This window comes from Haliotis rufescens, unplaced genomic scaffold (assembly GCF_023055435.1).
Source record: "Haliotis rufescens isolate VD_foot unplaced genomic scaffold, xgHalRufe1.0.p SCAF_5, whole genome shotgun sequence".
Taxonomy (NCBI): Eukaryota; Metazoa; Mollusca; class Gastropoda; order Lepetellida; family Haliotidae; genus Haliotis; species Haliotis rufescens.
This window is the reverse complement of record NW_025964223.1, coordinates 29,067,253-29,090,012: the sequence shown is the minus strand read 5'-3', so window position 1 is coordinate 29,090,012 and position 22,760 is coordinate 29,067,253. Positions and strand designations below refer to the sequence as shown.

The window sequence follows — 22,760 nt, the reverse complement described above, 5'->3', positions numbered from 1 at the left end:
TGGACATGATGAAGCCCTTTTTTTGATGAATCCTTGATGTGAGCTGCTCCTAGTTCACCCACATATGGTACATCTTTGGTTGTGGACATAACATGATGTCCTAGAGGCATATCCACAAATGGTAAATCTTTGGTTGTGGACATAACATGATGTCCTAGAGGCATATCCACAAATGGTAAATCTTTGGTTGTGGACATAACATGATGTCCTAGAGGCATATCCACAAATGGTAAATCTTTGGTTGTGGACATAACATGATGTCCTAGAGGCATATCCACAAATGGTAAATCTTTAGTTGTGGACATAACATGATGTCCTAGAGGTATATCCACAAAAGGTAAATCTTTGGTTGTGGACATAACATGATGTCCTAGAGGCATATCCACAAAAGGTAAATCTTTGGTTGTGGACGTAACATGATGTCCTAGAGGCATATCCACAAATGGTAAATCTTTGGTTATGGACATAACATGATGTCCTAGAGGTATATCCACAAAAGGTAAATCTTTGGTTGTGGACATAACATGATGTCCTAGAGGCATATCCACAAATGGTAAATCTTTGGTTGTGGACATAACATGATGTCATAGAGGTATATCCACAAAAGGTAAATCTTTGGTTGTGGACATAACATGATGTCCTAGAGGCATATCCACAAATGGTAAATCTTTGGTTGTCGACATAACATGATGTCATAGAGGTATATCCACAAAAGGTAAATCTTTGGTTGTGGACATAACATGATGTCCTAGAGGTATATCCACAAATGGTAAATCTTTGGTTGTGGACATAACATGATGTCATAGAGGTATATCCACAAAAGGTAAATCTTTGGTTGTGGACATAACATGATGTCATAGAGGTATATCCACAAAAGGTAAATCTTTGGTTGTGGACATAACATGATGTCATAGAGGTATATCCACAAATGACGTGAGGAAATTGAGGAAATTGTTTTGCTGTGACAAGTCAGCACAATAAGCAGGGATCCATGACCTTTGGAAAATCAACAACCTTAAGAAAAAGTGATCAAGTACTTGCAACAAAATGGTGCAGCACCAAAAGCCATCCATGAAGATATGAGTACAACACTATGGAAGGATGCCCCTGCCTATACTACCATAAGGAGGTGAGCAGCAGAGATTAAGAGTGACACACAGAGCCATGAAGACGATTCCCCTTCCTGGAAGGCCCATCATGTCAGCAACACCAGAAATTATCCAGAGAATACACAATATGGTGATAACCAACCGGCGAATAACTGATCAGACTTCCATTTGATCCCAAACATGAAGAAAGCTCTTGCTGCAACCAATTTCTGCTCGAACAATGACGTCATAGCAACTTTGGAAAACTTTTTGCAGAGTCAGGACAATTAAGGACTTCTTCGAAACTGGGATAAAATCCTGCAACATTGTCAGCAAAAGTAGATTTTTGTGAAAGAGGTCTATGTTGAAAAATAAAATCATCTTTGTCAGCAAGTCAATTCTTTCCCTGTAAGGCTCAGAACTTCCCAGTCACCCCTCGGTTGTTCACCTGAATATACCTGACATACCTCCTATACAGACCTACCCTGGGGTTTTGACAAACATGAACCCCAGTGCATGTGTAGTGTGTCAACGATAGTTGATCAAGCCAAGGTCAATGTCACGTGATATGTTTGGTATCTTATGAAAAGAACAATTTACGTTTCCATGAATAAGGAATAAGTGTTTGTGTTTTCTTCAGGTTACTATCTACTTGATGCATCATCAATTTTACCTGTGATTGCCCTTGACCTCCAATCACACGACTCTGTCCTCGACCTTTGTGCAGCACCCGGGGGAAAGACTCTTGCAATGCTTCAGTTGGTGTCTGCAGGTCAGTAACATAATTTTTGTTAATAATAAAAAGAAGTTCAGAAAGTTAGTGTGAGTGCTCTATGTTGCCTTTTGAATGAATGTGAATAGGCATGATAGAGCCAGTAAACATGACTTGAATTTCACCGACAACAGAGGGCTTCAAAACCCGGAATACTTGGTCGTCAGTGCATCAGATGTAAAGCTAATATAAAATAAGGTCAAAATAACACTTTTTTCCAATTGACCCACACAAGTAAAAATTACAGGTGGTCAGGTGGTAGTACCACATACAGTTTGTTTAATATCCACAGAAAAAAAACCCTTGGTTATGAATTGACCTCTTTACCATGTTGACTTTCATCCCTAATTTCCAACCATGATGGATATATCTTTTCCCTAAGAAAACGTACCACTTAATGGATAACAACTTCTGGTTGTTATCCTTAAAGTTTTTACATTTTCATAGTTACTCACCAACTCACCAACTCACCAACTAGAATGCAAGTCAAACAGCTGCATCTGTTCCGTCCTTGACGCTATATAGGGTACCATCATATGGCTGGAGTATTGCTGTCTGGTTTAAAATAATATTTTTTCTCACTGTATATTTGATATGTATGTGGGGAGAATATGATTTTTGTTTACGTTAAACATGATAAACTGATAAAATGTCAGTAGGGTATCTGAGTGATTGAAGTGTTCAAGACATTGAATTTGATGCCTCACTCATGTACAGATGGTGATGTCAGTTCTACATGTTCCTTACCATGGCATTCCCTCTAATTCAGCCACACTCTCACATACAAATTAGAGTTCTTGTCAGTGTTTCCGTTCTCCGGTATATGCTGGCTTTTGGTCAGTAAAAAATGGCAAAGACCGGTAAATGTTTAGTGTGAGGGTCCCAGTGTCCGGTAGAAAGAATGTTAGAAAAAAATAACTTCAACTGAGTCTCTATCTGCAACAAGGTGTTAAAACTTTGTTCACTCAACTCTAAAATCAGTCTGTGTTTCTCTTCCACACAGAAAGGAAATCCCAGTTTTCTAAAAATAAACTGGACTCGATTAAATGAAATTTTGAAAAAAACTATTAAAATATATTACAAACACAAGTCCAGATATACAATGAAAATGTTTTAAATAACAAGATAGTATGATAATGGTATTGAATTGCGTTCTTCAGTTCGGATTTGCTGACAGGTATTTCCATTGTTATGTGCTTGCGGGGATCAGCTGATAATGTTTTTTGAGATGGGGAAAAACATCTGTCGGTGTAAAACCTGAGCTTATTAAAAATGTAAGTACGTTTTTGGGAGCCATGCGTTACCGCGCGCTATAACCAAGTTAGCGGTTTATTGAAAGGCACAAATACTTGAGATTTGCGTTCCGTATCGTGGCGTATCGATAAATGGGCCTACGTTTATCGTATATCATATCGTGGGTCAATTATGGCGATGCATCGGAATATCGGTGTATCGTTTCACCCTTAGTGTTTGTTAACAAACGCGCTTATTCTGAAAACAGAACAGACTGGCCTAATGCAAGCATTTGGCGAGCTTTAGATATTGTTTTTCCAAATAATATAGATCTAGATATGCTACCACAAATGCGAAAGGTGCATGACAATATATTTTTGGGCTCCATGTGCTGTCATCGAAACCTACGGAGAGCTATTGCGATGCGGTCACATTAATGTGTAAATATCATATGTATTTTCATGCAACTCACTGTCACAGTTGTAGTATGTATAAAATTATGCAAAACAATATGTAAAGCACCCCCAAATACTTGGATTAGTATGTTCTTTTCTGATTTCTGAAAAAGCGCGTTGGTTTACAAACAAGAGAAAAGTCCAGTGACGTGATATGTAAATTAGCCTGTGGCAGTGGATCTATGCTAAGTCACCACTGCCCCGGAGTGTGATCCAATGCAAACAAAGAATAAATATGCAAATAGTGATAGTTTTTCATGTTTCATGATATTTTCTCAATGAAACTTACTTACACAATCTAAGACACATGTTTATCTAAATAGATAGGCTCGTCAAAAATGAAACAGATGAAATACACAATATTTCAGAAAGGCAATCTGAATCTCTGCATGATAATGCCAATTTTGAACTCAACCTGTGACTCATTGCAAAGATTGCTAAAAACACCAGGAGAAAATGAGCAATCGTTTATTGACAGCATCACAAATGGCGTGTTTCGTGGTGTGAAAGTTACATATGCAGATGCACGTTCGGTGCACGCTTTTCAAAATTCATGTGCAGGCTTCATCGATGAATTGTGCAGTACATTACATGCCAGATTTCCTGAAGACAGTCTGTCTACCCTTACTTGTCTTGACAAAGTCCTGAACCCATCTCACTTCCCAGATTCACGCGAAGAATTGAATAACTGTGGAAGGAATTCCTTAAATCAGCTGATTACCCATTTCAGTCCTGTGATTGGTCCAATAAATAACGACGTCACATATATCATAGATGGCAACCGGGCCAACCGTGATTTGCCAGCTACAAAACTACAGTTGTGGGACTTGGTACACACACACTTCAACAGAAATAAAAAGAGAAAACTCTGATCGAAAGGTATGTTTTTACACAGTAACATGGGGGACCGTCCGAAAATGATAAGGACCAGTATATTTTTAGTCAGCCGGTCAAAAAAGCTAACGGAAACATTGTTTGTGCACAATTCATCTTGCTTTTAATTATTACCGGTACATACAGGACTGCAATGACCTCATCCTAAATCAAATCAGTTACGCACTGTTTACCAGATATGAAGAACTGTTCAATAAATGGACTTCAGAAAAATAAAGACATTCACAATTTAATAAATTTAATACTGTGTATACAATGCACACCCGCTACATCACCAGACATGTCTCCAGCATGTGTGTAGAGAGCACATCATTCCATTTCTGTACACACGCAGGCTTTGATTGGTTCTAAACCTGTTAAGGAATAATTCTCCATAACCAGTACACATGTCCCTATGGCATAACAGGCCAAGGTTGATGTCAGTGAATACTTTAGAAACATGATTAATGAAACAATAAAAAAATTGACATCAAATAGAACTTCAAACAGCTATGGAGATATCATTTAGATTTTACTACTAAATTGGTATTACGAGATTTTACAACTGTAAACATTGTAAGACATAAAAGAATGTTTTCATTAGACCAAGGCTATCCAGTAGAGCACCTTCCCATGATACTGTGCAGCAAAACATAAATCTAAATGGCACATGAAGACAGCTTGAACAAAGCATAGACTCATATGGAGATTAGCATCAAAAGTCAATGTTTTTAATGTTCCACTTCATCTTGGTTCTTGGAAACAGGTAACAACACTGACAGCTGGCATGTTCAAAGGAGCACTTGGATCTGGCTTCTGCCCAGCTGGCACACAGTGCCTGGAGTCAACAGCGGAGTCAACTGCATGACAAGAGACTGGGTGACATACCGTCTGTAAAGACAGCGGCCATAGATTAAGGCAATGTCTACACGCATTCCTCAACACTGATTAGTTAGTGCATGATCTATGGAGATGTTGATATTACGAAGAGCTAATGTTGATTCATTTCTTCAACATAAGCAGACAAAAGAAACGCTTGAGGCTCATCGGATGTCATTAGTTGAAAATACCTCTGATAGTTACAGTTTGATAAAAAACAAGAGTCATAAAGACATGACATATCCTCCTGGTCTGGTGCAATTCGGAAATGGAGTTTGGCTACTTATACCACACTTTTGGTTCATTGCCATTGGATACCTTCAGCTGAGTGAAGAAAAAAATAATGCGGTTCAATATTTTTCAAAATCCCAAATCATCAAAAGGCACCAGTTCACCACTAGACTGATCTGTATAGCAAGTTTCATCTGGAAATATCTAGGTTTTGAAGAGCTGCTCAGGAAACAAGTACCACCCTCATTTTCAGTTTTAGTCCAACTTGTCGTCATGAAAAAATAAATCTGTTAGGGTCATATATGGATAGAGATGCAAATATCAAAGGTCAAGTAGGGACTACTTTCAGTGTTTACAAACAAACATGGCGTCGCCCTTGTCATTTGGCGATTGAGTCAGAATTAACCATCGGGAATCTGGAATATACTGAAAATCAGTGTCTAACTGTGATGTACGTAGCTAAGGCATTTTATAACTTTTGGCAACTTTGGAGATATAAATTTCGAAACAATTATGCGAGGGCACTAGGCCTAGCCAAGCGTGATCAGTAGCCATATCTGTGCTTGTCGACCTCTGCAGCTTGAAACCTTTTCCACAAATTAAAATAGTTGGATTTGGCCAAAATATGTTTGAATTGTTACCTTATTTTGTTTTGTCGCTGTGTGTACATCTGACTGTACTTAACGTTATGGCCGGACAGACCGACTGTCAACAACGTCTGAACGTGGCTGTGACGTCTCATAGACTAGGGTTAGAGTAGCTTCCCTTTGACAAAGGGCAGTTACTCTAGAGGACATACAGATAGATTGCTGCGAAAGGCAAGTAAAAACAATTGTTGTTTTGCGTATATGTTGCTTCACCACTGTATAAGAAACAGATTTTAGTTGGAGCTATATTGGCTACTGTCACTGTCCGACTGACACATCACTTACCGTGACTGCACGTATTTAAGCCCTGGGCTTAATTACAGATTTTGCCTATTTTAATAAGGTAACATTTTATCCAAATTTAAGCCCAGGGCTTAAATTCGAAAAAAGGACAAAAACATGCTACGAAAAATGAATATCTCAAGTTTAATGAAACAATACTCACAACTGGAATGAAACAAAACACTTTAACATAAAAAAAATGATTTTCTTTTTCAAATTTGAAAAGTTCAAAATTGTAAAGACAGCTTAGACACTCGATGTGAGTTCTTTAATGACTGTAAATCAGTCTTCTACTTCATCTTCTGAGGTGGAAGATTCAAAGGGATCGTCGTCTTTGTTCTCATCCGAGTGAACAAAGCCTTCAGAGGATTGGAGGATGTCTCGTAGTCGGGAGTTCAGATTTTCCTTTGGTACGTCATTGCCGAACTGAGCAACACCACACAGCTGAAAGGAATTGATGACGACAGAAGATGGGATCGATTCCACCGATTCCGAAACCATCTGGAGAAGAACATCATAAGATGGCTTCTTTCTGTTCCCGGTTGGGGTGAATTCTTTGTCCCCGTTGATCAACCAATCCTGCCAAGCTTTTCTCATTGCAGTCTTGAATGGAGCGTTGACCCCACCTGACACATCAAGAGGCTGGAGGAATAAGTTTAGTGGCGATATTCAGGGACTTCAGTGACTTTACCACAGGATCAGTGTAATGACTTCTGTGACTGTCTATCAAGAGTAGAGATGGTTGATTCGCAAAATACGATCCACGGGATTTGAACACGCGTTCTATCCAAGAAAGCATCAGCGTTTCATTCATTGAACCTCCTTTGGACGCAAACAACTCAATGTTCTTTGGAACTTTGCATTTTGGGAGGTGGACCAGATTCTTGAGAATGACCATGACCTTGAGGATACGCCCATCCAAGCATGTACACAGAACAACGGTGAATCTGTTTTTGTCGTGTGCAGTTGTCAGGCCATTAACGTTCTTCGATCCAACAAAGTCGAGTGTTGTCTGCCCTGCTATGTCGATGTAACATGGAGTTTCATCCATGTTAAATATCTGGTCTTGTCGAGTTCTGCTGCCAACTGTTGCACACCACGGAGATGATCTTAGCTGACCATTCGCTGAATCATTAAGTTCTGTTTGTCCTGCTGTCTGTGATGGGTGATCTTCCTGGATGAAATGTTATGGCGTATGCAAAATTTACGGAGCCAAGAATCACTAATTTTTAGCAATTCGCTAATTCCCATTTCCTTCATCAGCGTTAATGCCTGGTCCCTCATATTGATGTAATTCACAACGTGCTTTTCAGCTCTTTGTTCTTTAAACCACACCAAGAATGCTTCTTCGAGGTCTGGTTCTTGCGGTTTACGCCCAGGATTGCCCATGCGACGTTTGTTATTTGACATGACCTGTTCCTCCGACATCCATCTTCTGAGATTTTTTCGATCAATATTTAATTCTCTGGCAGCCCTGCTTAAATTACCTTCAAACTCATTTTAAACTCTCTGTACAGCTTCTAATTTTTGACCTAACGTAAATGATTTTCTGGACGCCATGACTTTAAACTTGAACTGTTATTTCCTGTAAAATGTTAGGCAATTTGTTAATGTCCTTTTCTCTGCCAATGAATATAAACAATGCAGGAATTTCAAGTCCACCTTGCAGTAGATTAGAACGTGTTGGTTTATGTGACAGAATTTCTACTTGAATGACACCTCCATGAAGAAGAAAGTAGTTGCACAATTTACTCTGTTGAACGGGAACGTGACCCACAATGACGTTATTATCCAGTACCGACACGGCGTGTCTGTCATATGCGTTCAAACTGTCACACTTAGTTTCAAGAATGTCACCTATGTTAGGGGTCCTATGCGTCTTGTATACCGTATTTTCTTGAGTATAGTGCGCACTTTTTTTCGAAAAAAACACAGCTGTGTAGAAGGGGGTGCGCATTATACACGAATTATGAGTTTGGATGTTTTTTTCCCCAATGGAAAGACATTACCGTGAGCACGAAACACCTTGAACAGATGTTAGTTGACAGAGAATGGATACATATATCATAAATGACATACTTTGACTCATTAAAAGTCATATTTGTTTTTGTTTGACAATTCTATGTCAACATGAAATTCACGCGATCACGTGCGCGTGAGCCTTGACAGTGACTGGTCAGACTGGTTACATGTAAAAAATAATACCCGGGAATAGCAATCAGCTGCTTCGCTTAGGGTTATTATTATTTTAAATATGTTTAGTAAAGGCTGCATATAATTAAGAAAATAATGGAATATATTATTCCTGATAAAAAAAAGAAGTTTCAGATACAATTGTTGCCGATCCTTGCATTAAAAATCCTATAAAGTTATATCATTGGGTGTGTCTTGACCGAATCACCGGTCGATTCCAAGAAAAAGTGTGTACAGCTGATTGCTTTTTCCGGCTTAGTTTACGAGAAAATACACAAGGTAATCTTAATCCCTAGATATAAAACAATGCCTAGCAGAACAATAAATACTATTTAAACGGTAAATAAAGATGTCTGGTGATTTTTTATCTCAAATTTCGAATTTGTACTGACGAAGTTTCTCAGCACCCGTTTGTTTGCTGGACTTCGCTGAAAGGGTACGGTGTAAAAATTTTCTGCGCATAATATTGAAATTTATTTTTTTTCAAAATATTGAACCCGCTAGAGGGGGGTGCGCACTATACTCAAGAAAATACGGTACTTTTTGTGAATTTTGATTTCTTTAATTTGTTCCATCAGAATATTCTCAAAGCCACATGTGACCTAATGCCAGAGCAAGGTGATAGGTTGATATACCAGTAATACAACAGGGCGACATGTAACCTGATGCCAGAGCAAGGTGATAGGTTGATATACCAGTAATACAACAGGGCGACATGTAACCTGATGCCAGAGCAAGGTGATAGGTTGATATACCAGTAATACAACAGGGCGACATGTAACCTGATGCCAGAGCAAGGTGATAGGTAGATATACCAGTAATACAACAGGGCGACATGTAACCTGATGCCAGAGCAAGGTGATAGGTTGATATACCAGTAATACAACAGGGCGACATGTAACCTGATGCCAGAGCAAGGTGATAGGTTGATATACCAGTAATACAACAGGGCCACATGTGACCTGATACCAGAGCAAGGTGATAGGTTTATATAACAACACTTTTTTCTTACCTGGGCTCAATTATGTACAGATGATCATGGCCATACACTATATTATTGCTGATTACAGTATACATCAATATTCACTCACCTTCATTCAAATATGATGCATTTTACAAGTGATTAAGTATGATGCATTTACAAACTGACTGCCTACCCTTTGTTACAGACTATATGACATGTAATGATATATCAACTGCCTACCCTTTGTTACAGACTATATGACATGAAATGATGCATCAGCTGCTTACCCTTTGTTACAGATTATATGACATGTAATAATATATCAACTGCCTACCCTGTTACAGACTATATGACATGTAATGATGCATCAGCTGCTTAACCTTTGTTACAGACTATATGACATGTAATGATGTATCAACTGCCTACCCTTTGTTACAGACTATATGACATGTAATGATGCATCAACTGCTTACCCTTTGTTACAGACTATATGACATGTAATGATGTATCAGCTGCTTACCCTTTGTTACAGACTGTATGACATGTAATGATGTATCAGCTGCTTACCCTTTCTTACAGACTATATGACATGTAATGATGTATCAGCTGCTTACCCTTTGTTACAGACTATATGACATGTAATGATGTATCAGCTGCTTACCCTTTGTTACAGACTATATGACATGTAATGATGTATCAGCTGCTTACCCTTTGTTACAGACTATATGACATGTAATGATGTATCAGCTGCTTACCCTTTGTTACTGACTATATGACATGTAATGATGTATCAGGTGCTTACCCTTTGTTACAGAATATATGACATGTAATGATGTATCAGCTGCTTACCCTTTGTTACAGACTATATGACATGTAATGATGTATCAGCTGCTTACCCTTTGTTACAGACTATATGACATGTAATGATGTATCAGCTGCCTACCCTGTTACAGACTATATGACATGTAATGATGTATCAACTGCTTACCCTTTGTTACAGAATATATGACATGTAATGATGTATCAGGTGCTTACCCTTTGTTACAGACTATATGACATGTAATGATGCATCAGCTGCTTACCCTTTGTTACAGACTATATGACATGTAATGATGTATCAGCTGCTTACCCTCCTACAGACTATATGAGATGTAATGATGTATCAGCTGCTTACCCTTTGTTACAGACTATATGACATGTAATGATGTATCAACTGCTTACCCTTTGTTACAGAATATATGACATGTAATGATGTATCAGGTGCTTACCCTTTGTTACAGACTATATGACATGTAATGATGCATCAGCTGCTTACCCTTTGTTACAGACTATATGACATGTAATGATGCATCAGCTGCTTACCCTTTGTTACAGACTATATCAGTATATGATGTATCAACTGCTTACCCTTTGTTACTGACTATATGACATGTAATGATGTATCAACTGCTTACCCTTTGTTACAGAATATATGACATGTAATGATGTATCAGCTGCTTACCCTTTGTTACAGAATATATGACATGTAATGATGTATCAGCTGCTTACCCTTTGTTACAGACTATATGACATGTAATGATGTATCAGCTGCTTACCCTTTGTTACAGACTATATGACATGTTATGATGTATCAGCTGCTTACCCTTTGTTTCAGACTATATGACATGTAATGATGTATCAGCTGCTTACCCTTTGTTACAGACTATATGACATGTAATGATGTATCAGCTGCTTACCCTTTGTTACAGAATATATGACATGTAATGATGTATCAGCTGCTTACCCTTTGTTACAGACTATATGACATGTTATGATGTATCAGCTGCTTACCCTTTGTTACAGACTATATGACATGTAATGATGCATCAGCTGCTTACCCTTTGTTACTGACTATATGACATGTAATGATGTATCAGCTGCTTACCCTTTGTTACAGACTATATGACATGTAATGATGTATCAACTGCTTACCCTTTGTTACAGACTATATGACATGTAATGATGTATCAGCTGCTTACCCTTTGTTACAGACTATATGACATGTAATGATGTATGAGCTGCTTGTCCTTTGTTTCAGACTATATGACATGTAATGATGCATCAGCTGCACGTCTGAGAAGACTGAAGGACATGTTGCGGTGGTACTACCCCCACCATGCCAACATCGACATGCTACAAAGGGATGGCAGACAGATGCAGGACAGTCTTTATTCCAAGGTGAAATGAAACATGTTATTTTGTTTTTGCTTCCCTTCTTTGCCAATTGTAACAATATTGATGAATGGTACCGTGTGTCAGAGGAACACTTATTATATGGGATTAAGTATCATTATTTAGGGATTTTGGGGGGACTATTCAGTCTATCTTGTTTGTCAAGGCTGGCTAAGTAAAAACAACATATGAGTAAAAGAACTTGCCAGATTTAATGTCAAACAAATATGTTTGGTGCCATATAAATTTGAACAATACTTTTTGATCCTGTAACTCTTCAAAGATGGCATCATCTTCTCCTTTAGCATGTCATAAGAGGGCTTCCTTACCTTTACAAGCGACCCTCATACAGCCTGTTGAAAGTGCAGGAGTTACCTGTACAGAAAGCCTTTTATGAAACTCACCGGTGTCTCTCACGAAGGCCAGGAGGTAGGACACAGACAAGAAAAAGTTGACGATATAATGTCTCAATCTGACATGTCATCTACACCACCGCCTAATCAACTGAATTCCTATCAGTTTGCTGGAGCTGTTGTTTGTTCAACAAAAGGCCGAGATGGCCTCATTATTAATTCTTGTTTTTTGGCTCTATTGCTGAAAAGACTTGATTCTAACTAGGCTCAGAAGAATCCTCCAGCCAATGGGCTGCATGGAGGAATGTTCCTATCAGAGCCATGTCCATCTTCATCTGCCAGCGCTACATACGGGATACTCACTTGTCCATCAATGTTACCGCACAGTCCTTCCAAACGTCTGGTTAAACCAGCAGATAAGCCACCACATACGAACCGCACAGGCAACACTGATCGACAGTTTGCAGTAGCCGATACAGCTCCGCCACTGTACAGTCCCCACACAGAATAGTACACATGCCCCTCGGGCTACACTGATCATCAGTCTGCAGTAGCCGATACAGGTCGGCCACCGTACAGTCCCCACACAGAATACTACACATGCCGCATGGGCTACACTGATCATCAGTCTGCAGTAGCCGATACAGCTCGGCCACTGTACAGTCCCCACACAGAATAGTACACATGCCCCTCGGGCTACACTGATCATCAGTCTGCAGTAGCCGATACAGCTCGGCCACTGTACAGTCCCCACACAGAATACTACACATGCCGCATGGGCTACACTGATGATCAGTCTGTAACACTGACCGCCATGTTGTGTTGCAGGTACTTGTTGATGCTCCATGTAACACTGACCTCCATGTTGTGTTGCAGGTGATTGTTGATGCTGCATGTAACACTGACTGCAATGTTGTGTTGCAGGTGATTGTTGATGCTCCATGTTACGCTGACCGCCATGTTGTGTTGCAGGTGATTGTTGATGCTCCATGTAACACTGACCGCCATGTTGTGTTGCAGGTGATTGTTGATGCTCCATGTAACACTGAACCTCCATGTTGTGTTGCAGGTGATTGTTGATGCTCCATGTAACACTGAACCTCCATGTTGTGTTGCAGATGATTGTTGATGCTCCATGTAACACTGACCTCCATGTTGTGTTGCAGGTGCTTGTTGATGCTCCATGTAATACTGACCTCCATGTTGTGTTGCCGGTGATTGTTGATGCTCCATGTAACACTGAACCTCCATGTTGTGTTGCAGGTGATTGTTGATGCTCCATGTAACACTGACCTCCATGTTGTGTTGCAGGTGATTGTTGATGCTCCATGTAATACTGACCTCCATGTGTGTTGCAGGTGATTGTTGATGCTCCATGTAACACTGACCTCCATGTTGTGTTGCAGGTGCTTGTTGATGCTCCATGTAATACTGACCTCCATGTTGTGTTGCCGGTGATTGTTGATGCTCCATGTAACACTGAACCTCCATGTTGTGTTGCAGGTGCTTGTTGATGCTCCATGTAATACTGACCTCCATGTTGTGTTGCCGGTGATTGTTGATGCTCCATGTAACACTGAACCTCCATGTTGTGTTGCAGGTCATTGTTGATGCTCCATGTAACACTGACCTCCATGTTGTGTTGCAGGTGATTGTTGATGCTCCATGTAATACTGACCTCCATGTTGTGTTGCCGGTGACTTTTGATGCTCCATGTAACACTGAACCTCCATGTTGTGTTGCCGGTGATTGTTGATGCTCCATGTAATACTGACCTCCATGTTGTGTTGCCGGTGATTGTTGATGCTCCATGTAACACTGACCTCCATGTTGTGTTGCCGGTGATTGTTGATGCTCCATGTAACACTGACCATCATGTTGTGTTGCAGATGATTGTTGATGCTCCATGTGACACTGACCTCCATGTTGTGTTGCAGGTGATTGTTGATGCTGCATGTAACACTGACCGCCATGTTGTGTTGCAGGTGCTTGTTGATGCTCCATGTAACACTGAACCTCCATGTTGTGTTGCAGGTGATTGTTGATGCTCCATGTAACACTGACCATCATGTTGTGTTGCAGGTGATTGTTGATGCTCCATGTTACACTGACCTCCATGTTGTGTTGCAGGTGCTTGTTGATGCTCCATGTAACACTGACCGCCATGTTGTGTTGCAGGTGATTGTTGATGCTCCATGTTACACTGACCTCCATGTTGTGTTGCAGGTGATTGTTGATGCTCCATGTAACACTGACCGCCATGTTGTGTTGCAGGTGCTTGTTGATGCTCCATGTAACACTGACCATCATGTTGTGTTGCAGGTGATTGTTGATGCTCCATGTAACACTGACCGCCATGTTGTGTTGCAGATGCTTGTTGATGCTCCATGTAATACTGACCTCCATCTTGTGTTGCAGGTGATTGTTGATGCTGCATGTAACACTGACCTCCATGTTGTGTTGCAGATGCTTGTTGATGCTCCATGTAACACTGACCTCCATCTTGTGTTGCAGGTGATTGTTGATGCTGCATGTAACACTGACCTCCATGTTGTGTTGCAGATGCTTGTTGATGCTCCATGCAACACTGAATCTCCATGTTGTTTTGCAGGTGATTGTTGATGCTCCATGTAACACTGACCTCCATGTTGTGTTGCAGATGCTTGTTGATGCTCCATGTAACACTGACCTCCATGTTGTGTTGCAGGTGATTGTTGATGCTCCATGTAACACTGACCTCCATGTTGTGTTGCAGGTGCTTGTTGATGCTCCATGTAACACTGACCGCCATGTTGTGTTGCAGGAACTAGTTGATGCTCCATGTTACACTGACCGCCATGTTGTGTTGCAGATGCTTGTTGATGCTCCATGTAACACTGACCGCCATGTTGTGTTGCAGGTGCTTGTTGATGCTCCATGTAACACTGACCATCATGTTGTGTTGCAGGTGATTGTTGATGCTCCATGTAACACTGACCGCCATGTTGTGTTGCAGATGCTTGTTGATGCTCCATGTAATACTGACCTCCATCTTGTGTTGCAGGTGATTGTTGATGTTGCATGTAACACTGACCTCCATGTTGTGTTGCAGATGCCTGTTGATGCTCCATGCAACACTGAATCTCCATGTTGTTTTGCAGATGATTGTTGATGCTCCATGTAACACTGACCTCCATGTTGTGTTGCAAGTGCTTGTTGATGCTCCATGTAACACTGACCTCCATGTTGTGTTGCAGGTGCTTGTTGATGCTGCATGTAACACTGACCTCCATTTTGTGTTACAGGTACTTGTTGATGCTCCATGTAACACTGAATCTCCATGTTGTGTTGCAGGTGATTGTTGATGCTCCATGTAACACTGACTGCCATGTTGTGTTGCAGGTGATTGTTGATGCTCCATGATATACTTACCACCATGTTGTGTTGCAGGTGCTTGTTGATGCTCCATGTAACACTGACCACCATGTTGTGTTGCCGGTGATTGTTGATGCTCCATGTAACACTGACCTCCATGTTGTGCTGCAAGTGCTTGTTGATGCTCCATGTAACACTGACCTCCATGTTGTGTTGCAGGTTCTTGTTGATGCTGCATGTAACACTGACCTCCATTTTGTGTTGCAGGTACTTGTTGATGCTCCATGTAACACTGAATCTCCATGTTGTGTTGCAGGTGATTGTTGATGCTCCATGTAACACTGACTGCCATGTTGTGTTGCAGGTGATTGTTGATGCTCCATGATATACTTAGCACCATGTTGTGTTGCAGGTGATTGTTGATGCTCCATGTAACACTGACCTCCATGTTGTGTTGCAGGTGATTGTTGATGCTCCATGTAACACTGAACCTCCATGTTGTGTTGCAGGTGCTTGTTGATGCTCCATGTAACAGTCACCATCATGTTGTGTTGCAGATGATTGTTGATGCTCCATGTAACACTGAACCTCCATGTTGTGTTGCAGGTGATTGTTGATGCTCCATGTAACACTGACCACCATGTTGTGTTGCAGGTGATTGTTGATGCTCCATGTAACACTGACCTCCATGTTGTGTTGCAGGTGCTTGTTGATGCTCAATGTAACACTGAACCTCCATGTTGTGTTGCAGGTGCTTGTTGATGCTCCATGCAACACTGACCTCCATGTTGTGTTGCAGGTGCTTGTTGATGCTGCATGTAACACTGACCTCCATGTTGTGTTGCAGGTGATTGTTGATGCTCAATGTAACACTGAACCTCTATGTTGTGTTGCAGTTGCTTGTTGATGCTCCATGTAACACTGACCTCCATGTTGTGTTGCAGGTGATTGTTGATGCTCCATGTAACACTGACCTCCATGTTTTGTTGCAGGTGCTTGTTGATGCTCAATGTAACACTGAACCTCCATGTTGTGTTGCAGGTGCTTGTTGATGCTCCATGTAACACTGACCTCCATCTTGTGTTGCAGGTGCTTGTTGATGCTGCATGTAACACTGACCTCCATGTTGTGTTGCATGTGATTGTTGATGCTCAATGTAATACTGACCTCCATGTTGTGTTGCAGGTACTTGTTGATGCTCCATGTAACACTGAACCTCCATGTTGTGTTGCAGGTTCTTGTTGATGCTCCATGTAACACTGACCTCCAAGTTGTGTTGCAGGTGATTGTTGATGCTCCATGTAACACTGAACCTCCACGTTGTGTTGAAGGTACTTGTTGATGCTCTATGTAACACTGACTGCCATGTTGTGTTGCAGGTGCTTGTTGATGCTCCATGTAACACTGACCACTATGTTGTGTTGCAGGTGCTTGTTGATGCTCCATTTTGTGTTGCAGGTGATTGTTGATGCTCCATGTAACACTGACCGTCATGTTGTGTTGCAGGTGCTTGTTGATGCTCAATGTAACACTGACCACCATGTTGTGTTGCAGGTGCTTGTTGATGCTCCATGTTGTGTTGCAGGTGGTTGTTGATGCTCCATGTAACACTGCCCGCCATGTTGTGTTGCAGGTGCTTGTTGATGCTCCATGTAACACTGACCGTCATGTTGTGTTGCAGGTGCTTGTTGATGCTCCATGCAACACTGACCTCCATGTTGTGTTGCAGGTGCTTGTTGATGCTGCATGTAACACTGACCTCCATGTTGTGTTGCAGGTGATTGTTGATGCTCAATGTAACACTGAACCTCTATGTTGTGTTGCAGTTGCTTGTTGATGCTCCATGTAACACTGACCTCCATGTTGTGTTGCAGGTGATTGTTGATGCTCCATGTAACACTGACCTCCATGTTTTGTTGCAGGTGCTTGTTGATGCTCAATGTAACACTGAACCTCCATGTTGTGTTGCAGGTGCTTGTTGATGCTCCATGTAACACTGACCTCCATGTTGTGTTGCAGGTGCTTGTTGATGCTGCATGTAACACTGACCTCCATGTTGTGTTGCATGTGATTGTTGATGCTCAATGTAATACTGACCTCCATGTTGTGTTGCAGGTACTTGTTGATGCTCAATGTAACACTGAACCTCCATGTTGTGTTGCAGGTTCTTGTTGATGCTCCATGTAACACTGACCTCCAAGTTGTGTTGCAGGTGATTGTTGATGCTCCATGTAACACTGAACCTCCACGTTGTGTTGAAGGTACTTGTTGATGCTCCATGTAACACTGACCTCCATGTTGTGTTGCAGGTGCTTGTTGATCATCAATGTAACACTGAACCTCCATGTTGTGTTGCAGGTGCTTGTTGATGCTCTATGTAACACTGACCGCCATGTTGTGTTGCAGGTGCTTGTTGATGCTCCATGTAACACTGACCACTATGTTGTGTTGCAGGTGCTTGTTGATGCTCCATTTTGTGTTGCAGGTGATTGTTGATGCTCCATGTAACACTGACCGTCATGTTGTGTTGCAGGTGCTTGTTGATGCTCAATGTAACACTGACCACCATGTTGTGTTGCAGGTGCTTGTTGATGCTCCATGTTGTGTTGCAGGTGGTTGTTGATGCTCCATGTAACACTGCCCGCCATGTTGTGTTGCAGGTGCTTGTTGATGCTCCATGTAACACTGACCGTCATGTTGTGTTGCAGGTGCTTGTTGATGCTCCATGTAACACTGACCGCCATGTTGTGTTGCAGGTGCTTGTTGATGCTCCATGTAACACTGACCGCCATGTTGTGTTGCAGGTGCTTGTTGATGCTCCATGTAACACTGACCTCCATGTTGTGTTGCAGGTGCTTGTTGATGCTCCATGTAACACTGACCGCCATGTTGTGTTGCAGGTGCTTGTTGATGCTCCATGTAACACTGACCGCCATGTTGTGTTGCAGGTGATTGTTGATGCTCCATGTAACACTGACCTCCATGTTGTGTTGCAGGTGCTTGTTGATGCTCCATGTAACACTGACCGCCATGTTGTGTTGGAAGATAAGAATAACCTGTTCAAGCACACCAGAGTCAGTGAGAGACTTGAGCTACCACGCAGACAGAAAGACTTGCTCATGTGAGAATTTCTATCTTCACTACTTGTTAGGAGAGGGACATCATTAGTAAACTCTAAGATCGTCAAGTAGTGTTGAATAATGACCCACAAGACATTTTGGGCATTGATGATTAGTTCAATTGTTTAATAGATTCTGCCAAACCCAGCAAATAGTGCCATGGTACTGTCGATCACCTTGTCTGGATATTAATAATATTTTTCATATTGGCTGCTGTGGCATGTACCAAGTTTCATTACTTTTTGAAAACAAAATAACTGAGTAATGGCCAGAAATAGATTATTCATTAGGCTTCAGTGGTGACCATATTGAAATTTGGATTTGAACCTCTTGAACAAATAGGCTGGCACCAGTTGTAAGATCAAGCAGTTTCAGCTTCACTGGCCTAGTGTTCTTAGGAGATCATGTTTACAGTGTGAATCGTGAAGATCCGGGGTAGAATAGTTCTTTAGCAACCAATGCTTGCTGAAAAGGGACTAGGCTTGTCGTAAGAGGCGACTAACGGTATCAGGTGGTCAGACTCGCTGACATAGAGATAACTACACTCGTGCCTGTCAGATACCATTTATCTTACAACTCTTCGTAAGATGAATGGTATCTGACAGGTACGAGTGTAGTAATCTGTTTCTTACACACCCTAAAATCCCACCTTTAGCATCGAATTGATGCATTTTGTCCATTCTCATGATCGCAGTGGCGCATTGATACATAACACCATGGTCATGAGTGACGTCATCCTATGTACTGCATACTACGCATAAATATTGTGACCCTACACAAAAAGGTTTCCACCAAATCTGTAGATTATCAAGGCGATGATGATAATGCAAACGATAAAATCAAAGAACATGCTTGATGCCAAGTTAAAAGTTTTCACCTCAAAGAAATGACCAAATATGTACAACAATGTTTACTTCTGTATGACATCACTGCCGGTGACAGACTTTTACAAAATGGCGTTTTCACTGACAACAGTACGCAGGATTTCCAGAGGAGGATTTTCGTTGATTGAGGGATCGTATGTACATAAATGTGTCATTTAAGTAATCAGAAACATTCTGACAATCTGCGTACTGTTATTTGTTTTATGTTTTCCAGTGTAGCCAAGAGTATTAGTCAGAAATGCAGATAACTACCGTCGTCGTCGTGCGTGACTTTCTGTAGGTTCCTGGATGATACTGGGTTCCTGGCCTTCCAGCCTACAAGCAACACACTCTGCCAGTAGCTATGGTGCCTTACACCACTCGGTTTTAGTGAGAGCCATGTTGTATTCAAGTCAAGTATTTTCCCAATTTAAAAGAGTAATTGTCAGATATATTTAGCAATAAGTTGACTAAACTTGGGCAGGTAGTTGAAATCACCAACTGTTCGTGTTGTGTTTCAGAGCTGGCATCAAGTGTTGTAAACCTGGCGGTTCAGTGGTGTACTCCACCTGCACACTGTCCCCGGCACAGAACGATGGAGTCATACAGTCAGTCGTGGAGGAAATATGGCAACAAACAGACATAGACATTGTTATTCAGGATCTCAGTTGGATAGCCTCCAAGTTTCGCAATACATTCAGATTCTACAGTAACTGTCGGCATGGACAGTTGGTGCTGCCTTGCTTAACAGCCAACTTTGGACCTATGTACTTCAGCAAGATAATACGAATCAAGTAACTTGAGTCTCACAAATAAACAGTGTGTTGAAGTACTATTTCTCTTTGTTCCACAACATTTGCAAAGCTATAATGTACTAATTTTATTCACATTACATGAAGCTAAAAAGTGGAAGAGCGTCTGCCCAGAGAGCGGAAAGTCTGGGGTTCAATCCCCGGCCTCATCATACCAAAGGATGTTAAAAGATGGTACTTGTTGTTACCCTGCCTGGCACTCAGTGTTAAGGGGATAAAACAAGGACTGGTCAGCTTTGAGTCAGTATACTGTGTCTGAGTGGGGTATTCATGTTAAACTGTGGCATGGTATCTCAGTGGGTTAGCACTATAACAACAACATTAGTCAGGACTAGTACAAGCTGCCACACACACACACACGTGCATGAACATCGCTATATAAGTACATAATCTTGGATGGGGCCTTAAACCCCATTTCACCTACATGTGATGATCTCAAACACATCACCTACATGTGATGATCTCAACACATCACCTACAAGAGATGATCTCAACACATCACCTACAAGAGATGATCTCAACACATCACCTACAAGAGATGATCTCAACACATCACCTACAAGAGATGATCTCGACACATCACCTACAAGAGATGATCTCAACACATCACCTACAAGAGATGATCTCAACACATCACCTACAAGAGATGATCTCAACACATCACCTTCATGTGATGATCTCAACACATCATCTACAAGAGATGATCTCAACACATCACCTACATGAGATGATCTCAACACATCACCTACAAGAGATGATCTCAACACATCACCTTAACGAGTTGATCTCAACACATCACCTTCACGAGTTGATCTCAACACATCACCTACATGAGTGGATCTCAACACATCACCTTCATGAGTTGATCTCAACACATCACCTTCATGAGTTGATCTCAACACATCGCCTGAGATGATCTTGTCACATCACCTACACGAGTTAATCTCAACACATCACCTTCACGAGAGGATCTCAACACATCACCTACATGAGATGATCTCAACACATCGCCTGAGATGATCTTGTCACATCACCTACACGAGATGATCTCAACACATCACCTACACGAGATGATCTCAACACATCACCTACATGAGATGATCTCAACACATCATTTCATGAGATGATCTCCACACATCACCTTCATGTGATGATCTCAACACATCACCTACAAGAGATGATCTCAACACATCATTTCATGAGATGATCTCAACACATCACCTACATAAGATGATCTCAACACATCACCTACAAGGGATGATCTCAACACATCACCTACAAGAGATGATCTCAACACATCACCTACAGGAGATGATCTCAACACATGACCTACACGAGTTGATCTCAACACATCACCTACATGAGATGATCTCAACACATCACCTACATGAGATGATCTCAACACATCACCTTCATGTGATGATCTCAACACATCACCTACAAAAGATGATCTCAACACATCATTTCATGAGATGATCTCAACACATCATCTTCAAGAGATGATCTCAACACATCACCTTCACGAGTTGATCTCAACACATCACCTACATGAGATGATCTCAACACATCACCTTCATGAGTTGATCTCAACACATCACCTACAAAAGATGATCTCAACACATCATTTCATGAGATGATCTCAACACATCATCTTCAAGAGATGATCTCAACACATCACCTTCACGAGTTGATCTCAACACATCACCTACATGAGATGATCTCAACACATCACCTTCATGAGTTGATCTCAACACATCACCTTCACGAGTTGATCTCAACACATCACCTACATGAGATGATCTCAACACATCACCTGAGATGATCTTGTCAGTTGTCACATCACCTACATGAGATGATCTCAACACATCACCTGAGATGATCTCAACACATCACCTACACGAGATGATCTCAACAGATCACCTACACGAGATGATCTCAACACATCACCTTACTGAGTTGATCTCAACACAGCATCTTCATGAGTTGATCTCAACACATCGCCTGAGATGATCTCAACACATCACCTACACAAGATGATCTCAACACATCACCTACATGAGATGATGTCAACACATAACCTACATGAGATGATCTAAACACATCACCTGAGATGATCTTGTCAGTTGTCACATCACCTACACGAGATGATCTCAACACATCACCTACATGAGATGATCTAAACACATCACCTGAGATGATCTTGTCAGTTGTCACATCACCTACATGAGATGATCTCAACACATCACCTACATGAGATGATCTCAACACATCGCCTGAGATGATCTTGTCACATCACCTACACGAGATGATCTCAACACATCACCTTCACGAGTTGATCTAAACACATCACCAACATGAGATGATCTCAACACATCACCTCCACGAGTTGATCTCAACACATCACCTTCACGAGTTGATCTCAACACATCAC

At 41.2% G+C, this 22,760-nt stretch overlaps 1 protein-coding gene across 7 annotated transcripts in view; it reads left to right on the top strand.

Moving 5' to 3' along the window:
- The window catches only part of LOC124116891 (5-methylcytosine rRNA methyltransferase NSUN4-like), a 35,767-nt gene extending 15,417 nt beyond the window's left edge, over positions 1-20,350 (top strand). For 3 of the 7 annotated variants that reach the window (XM_046478488.2, XM_048383988.1, XM_046478490.2), the window contains 4 exons: positions 1,729-1,860; positions 11,695-11,834; positions 18,532-18,656; positions 20,039-20,350. In XM_046478488.2, the coding sequence (XP_046334444.1) occupies positions 1,729-1,860; positions 11,695-11,834; positions 18,532-18,656; positions 20,039-20,315 (674 nt within the window). In that variant the 3' untranslated portion in view covers positions 20,316-20,350. The other 4 variants (XM_048383989.1, XM_048383990.1, XM_048383992.1 and 1 more) reach the window with 4 other exon arrangements.
- Positions 20,351-22,760: the final 2,410 nt, after the last annotated feature.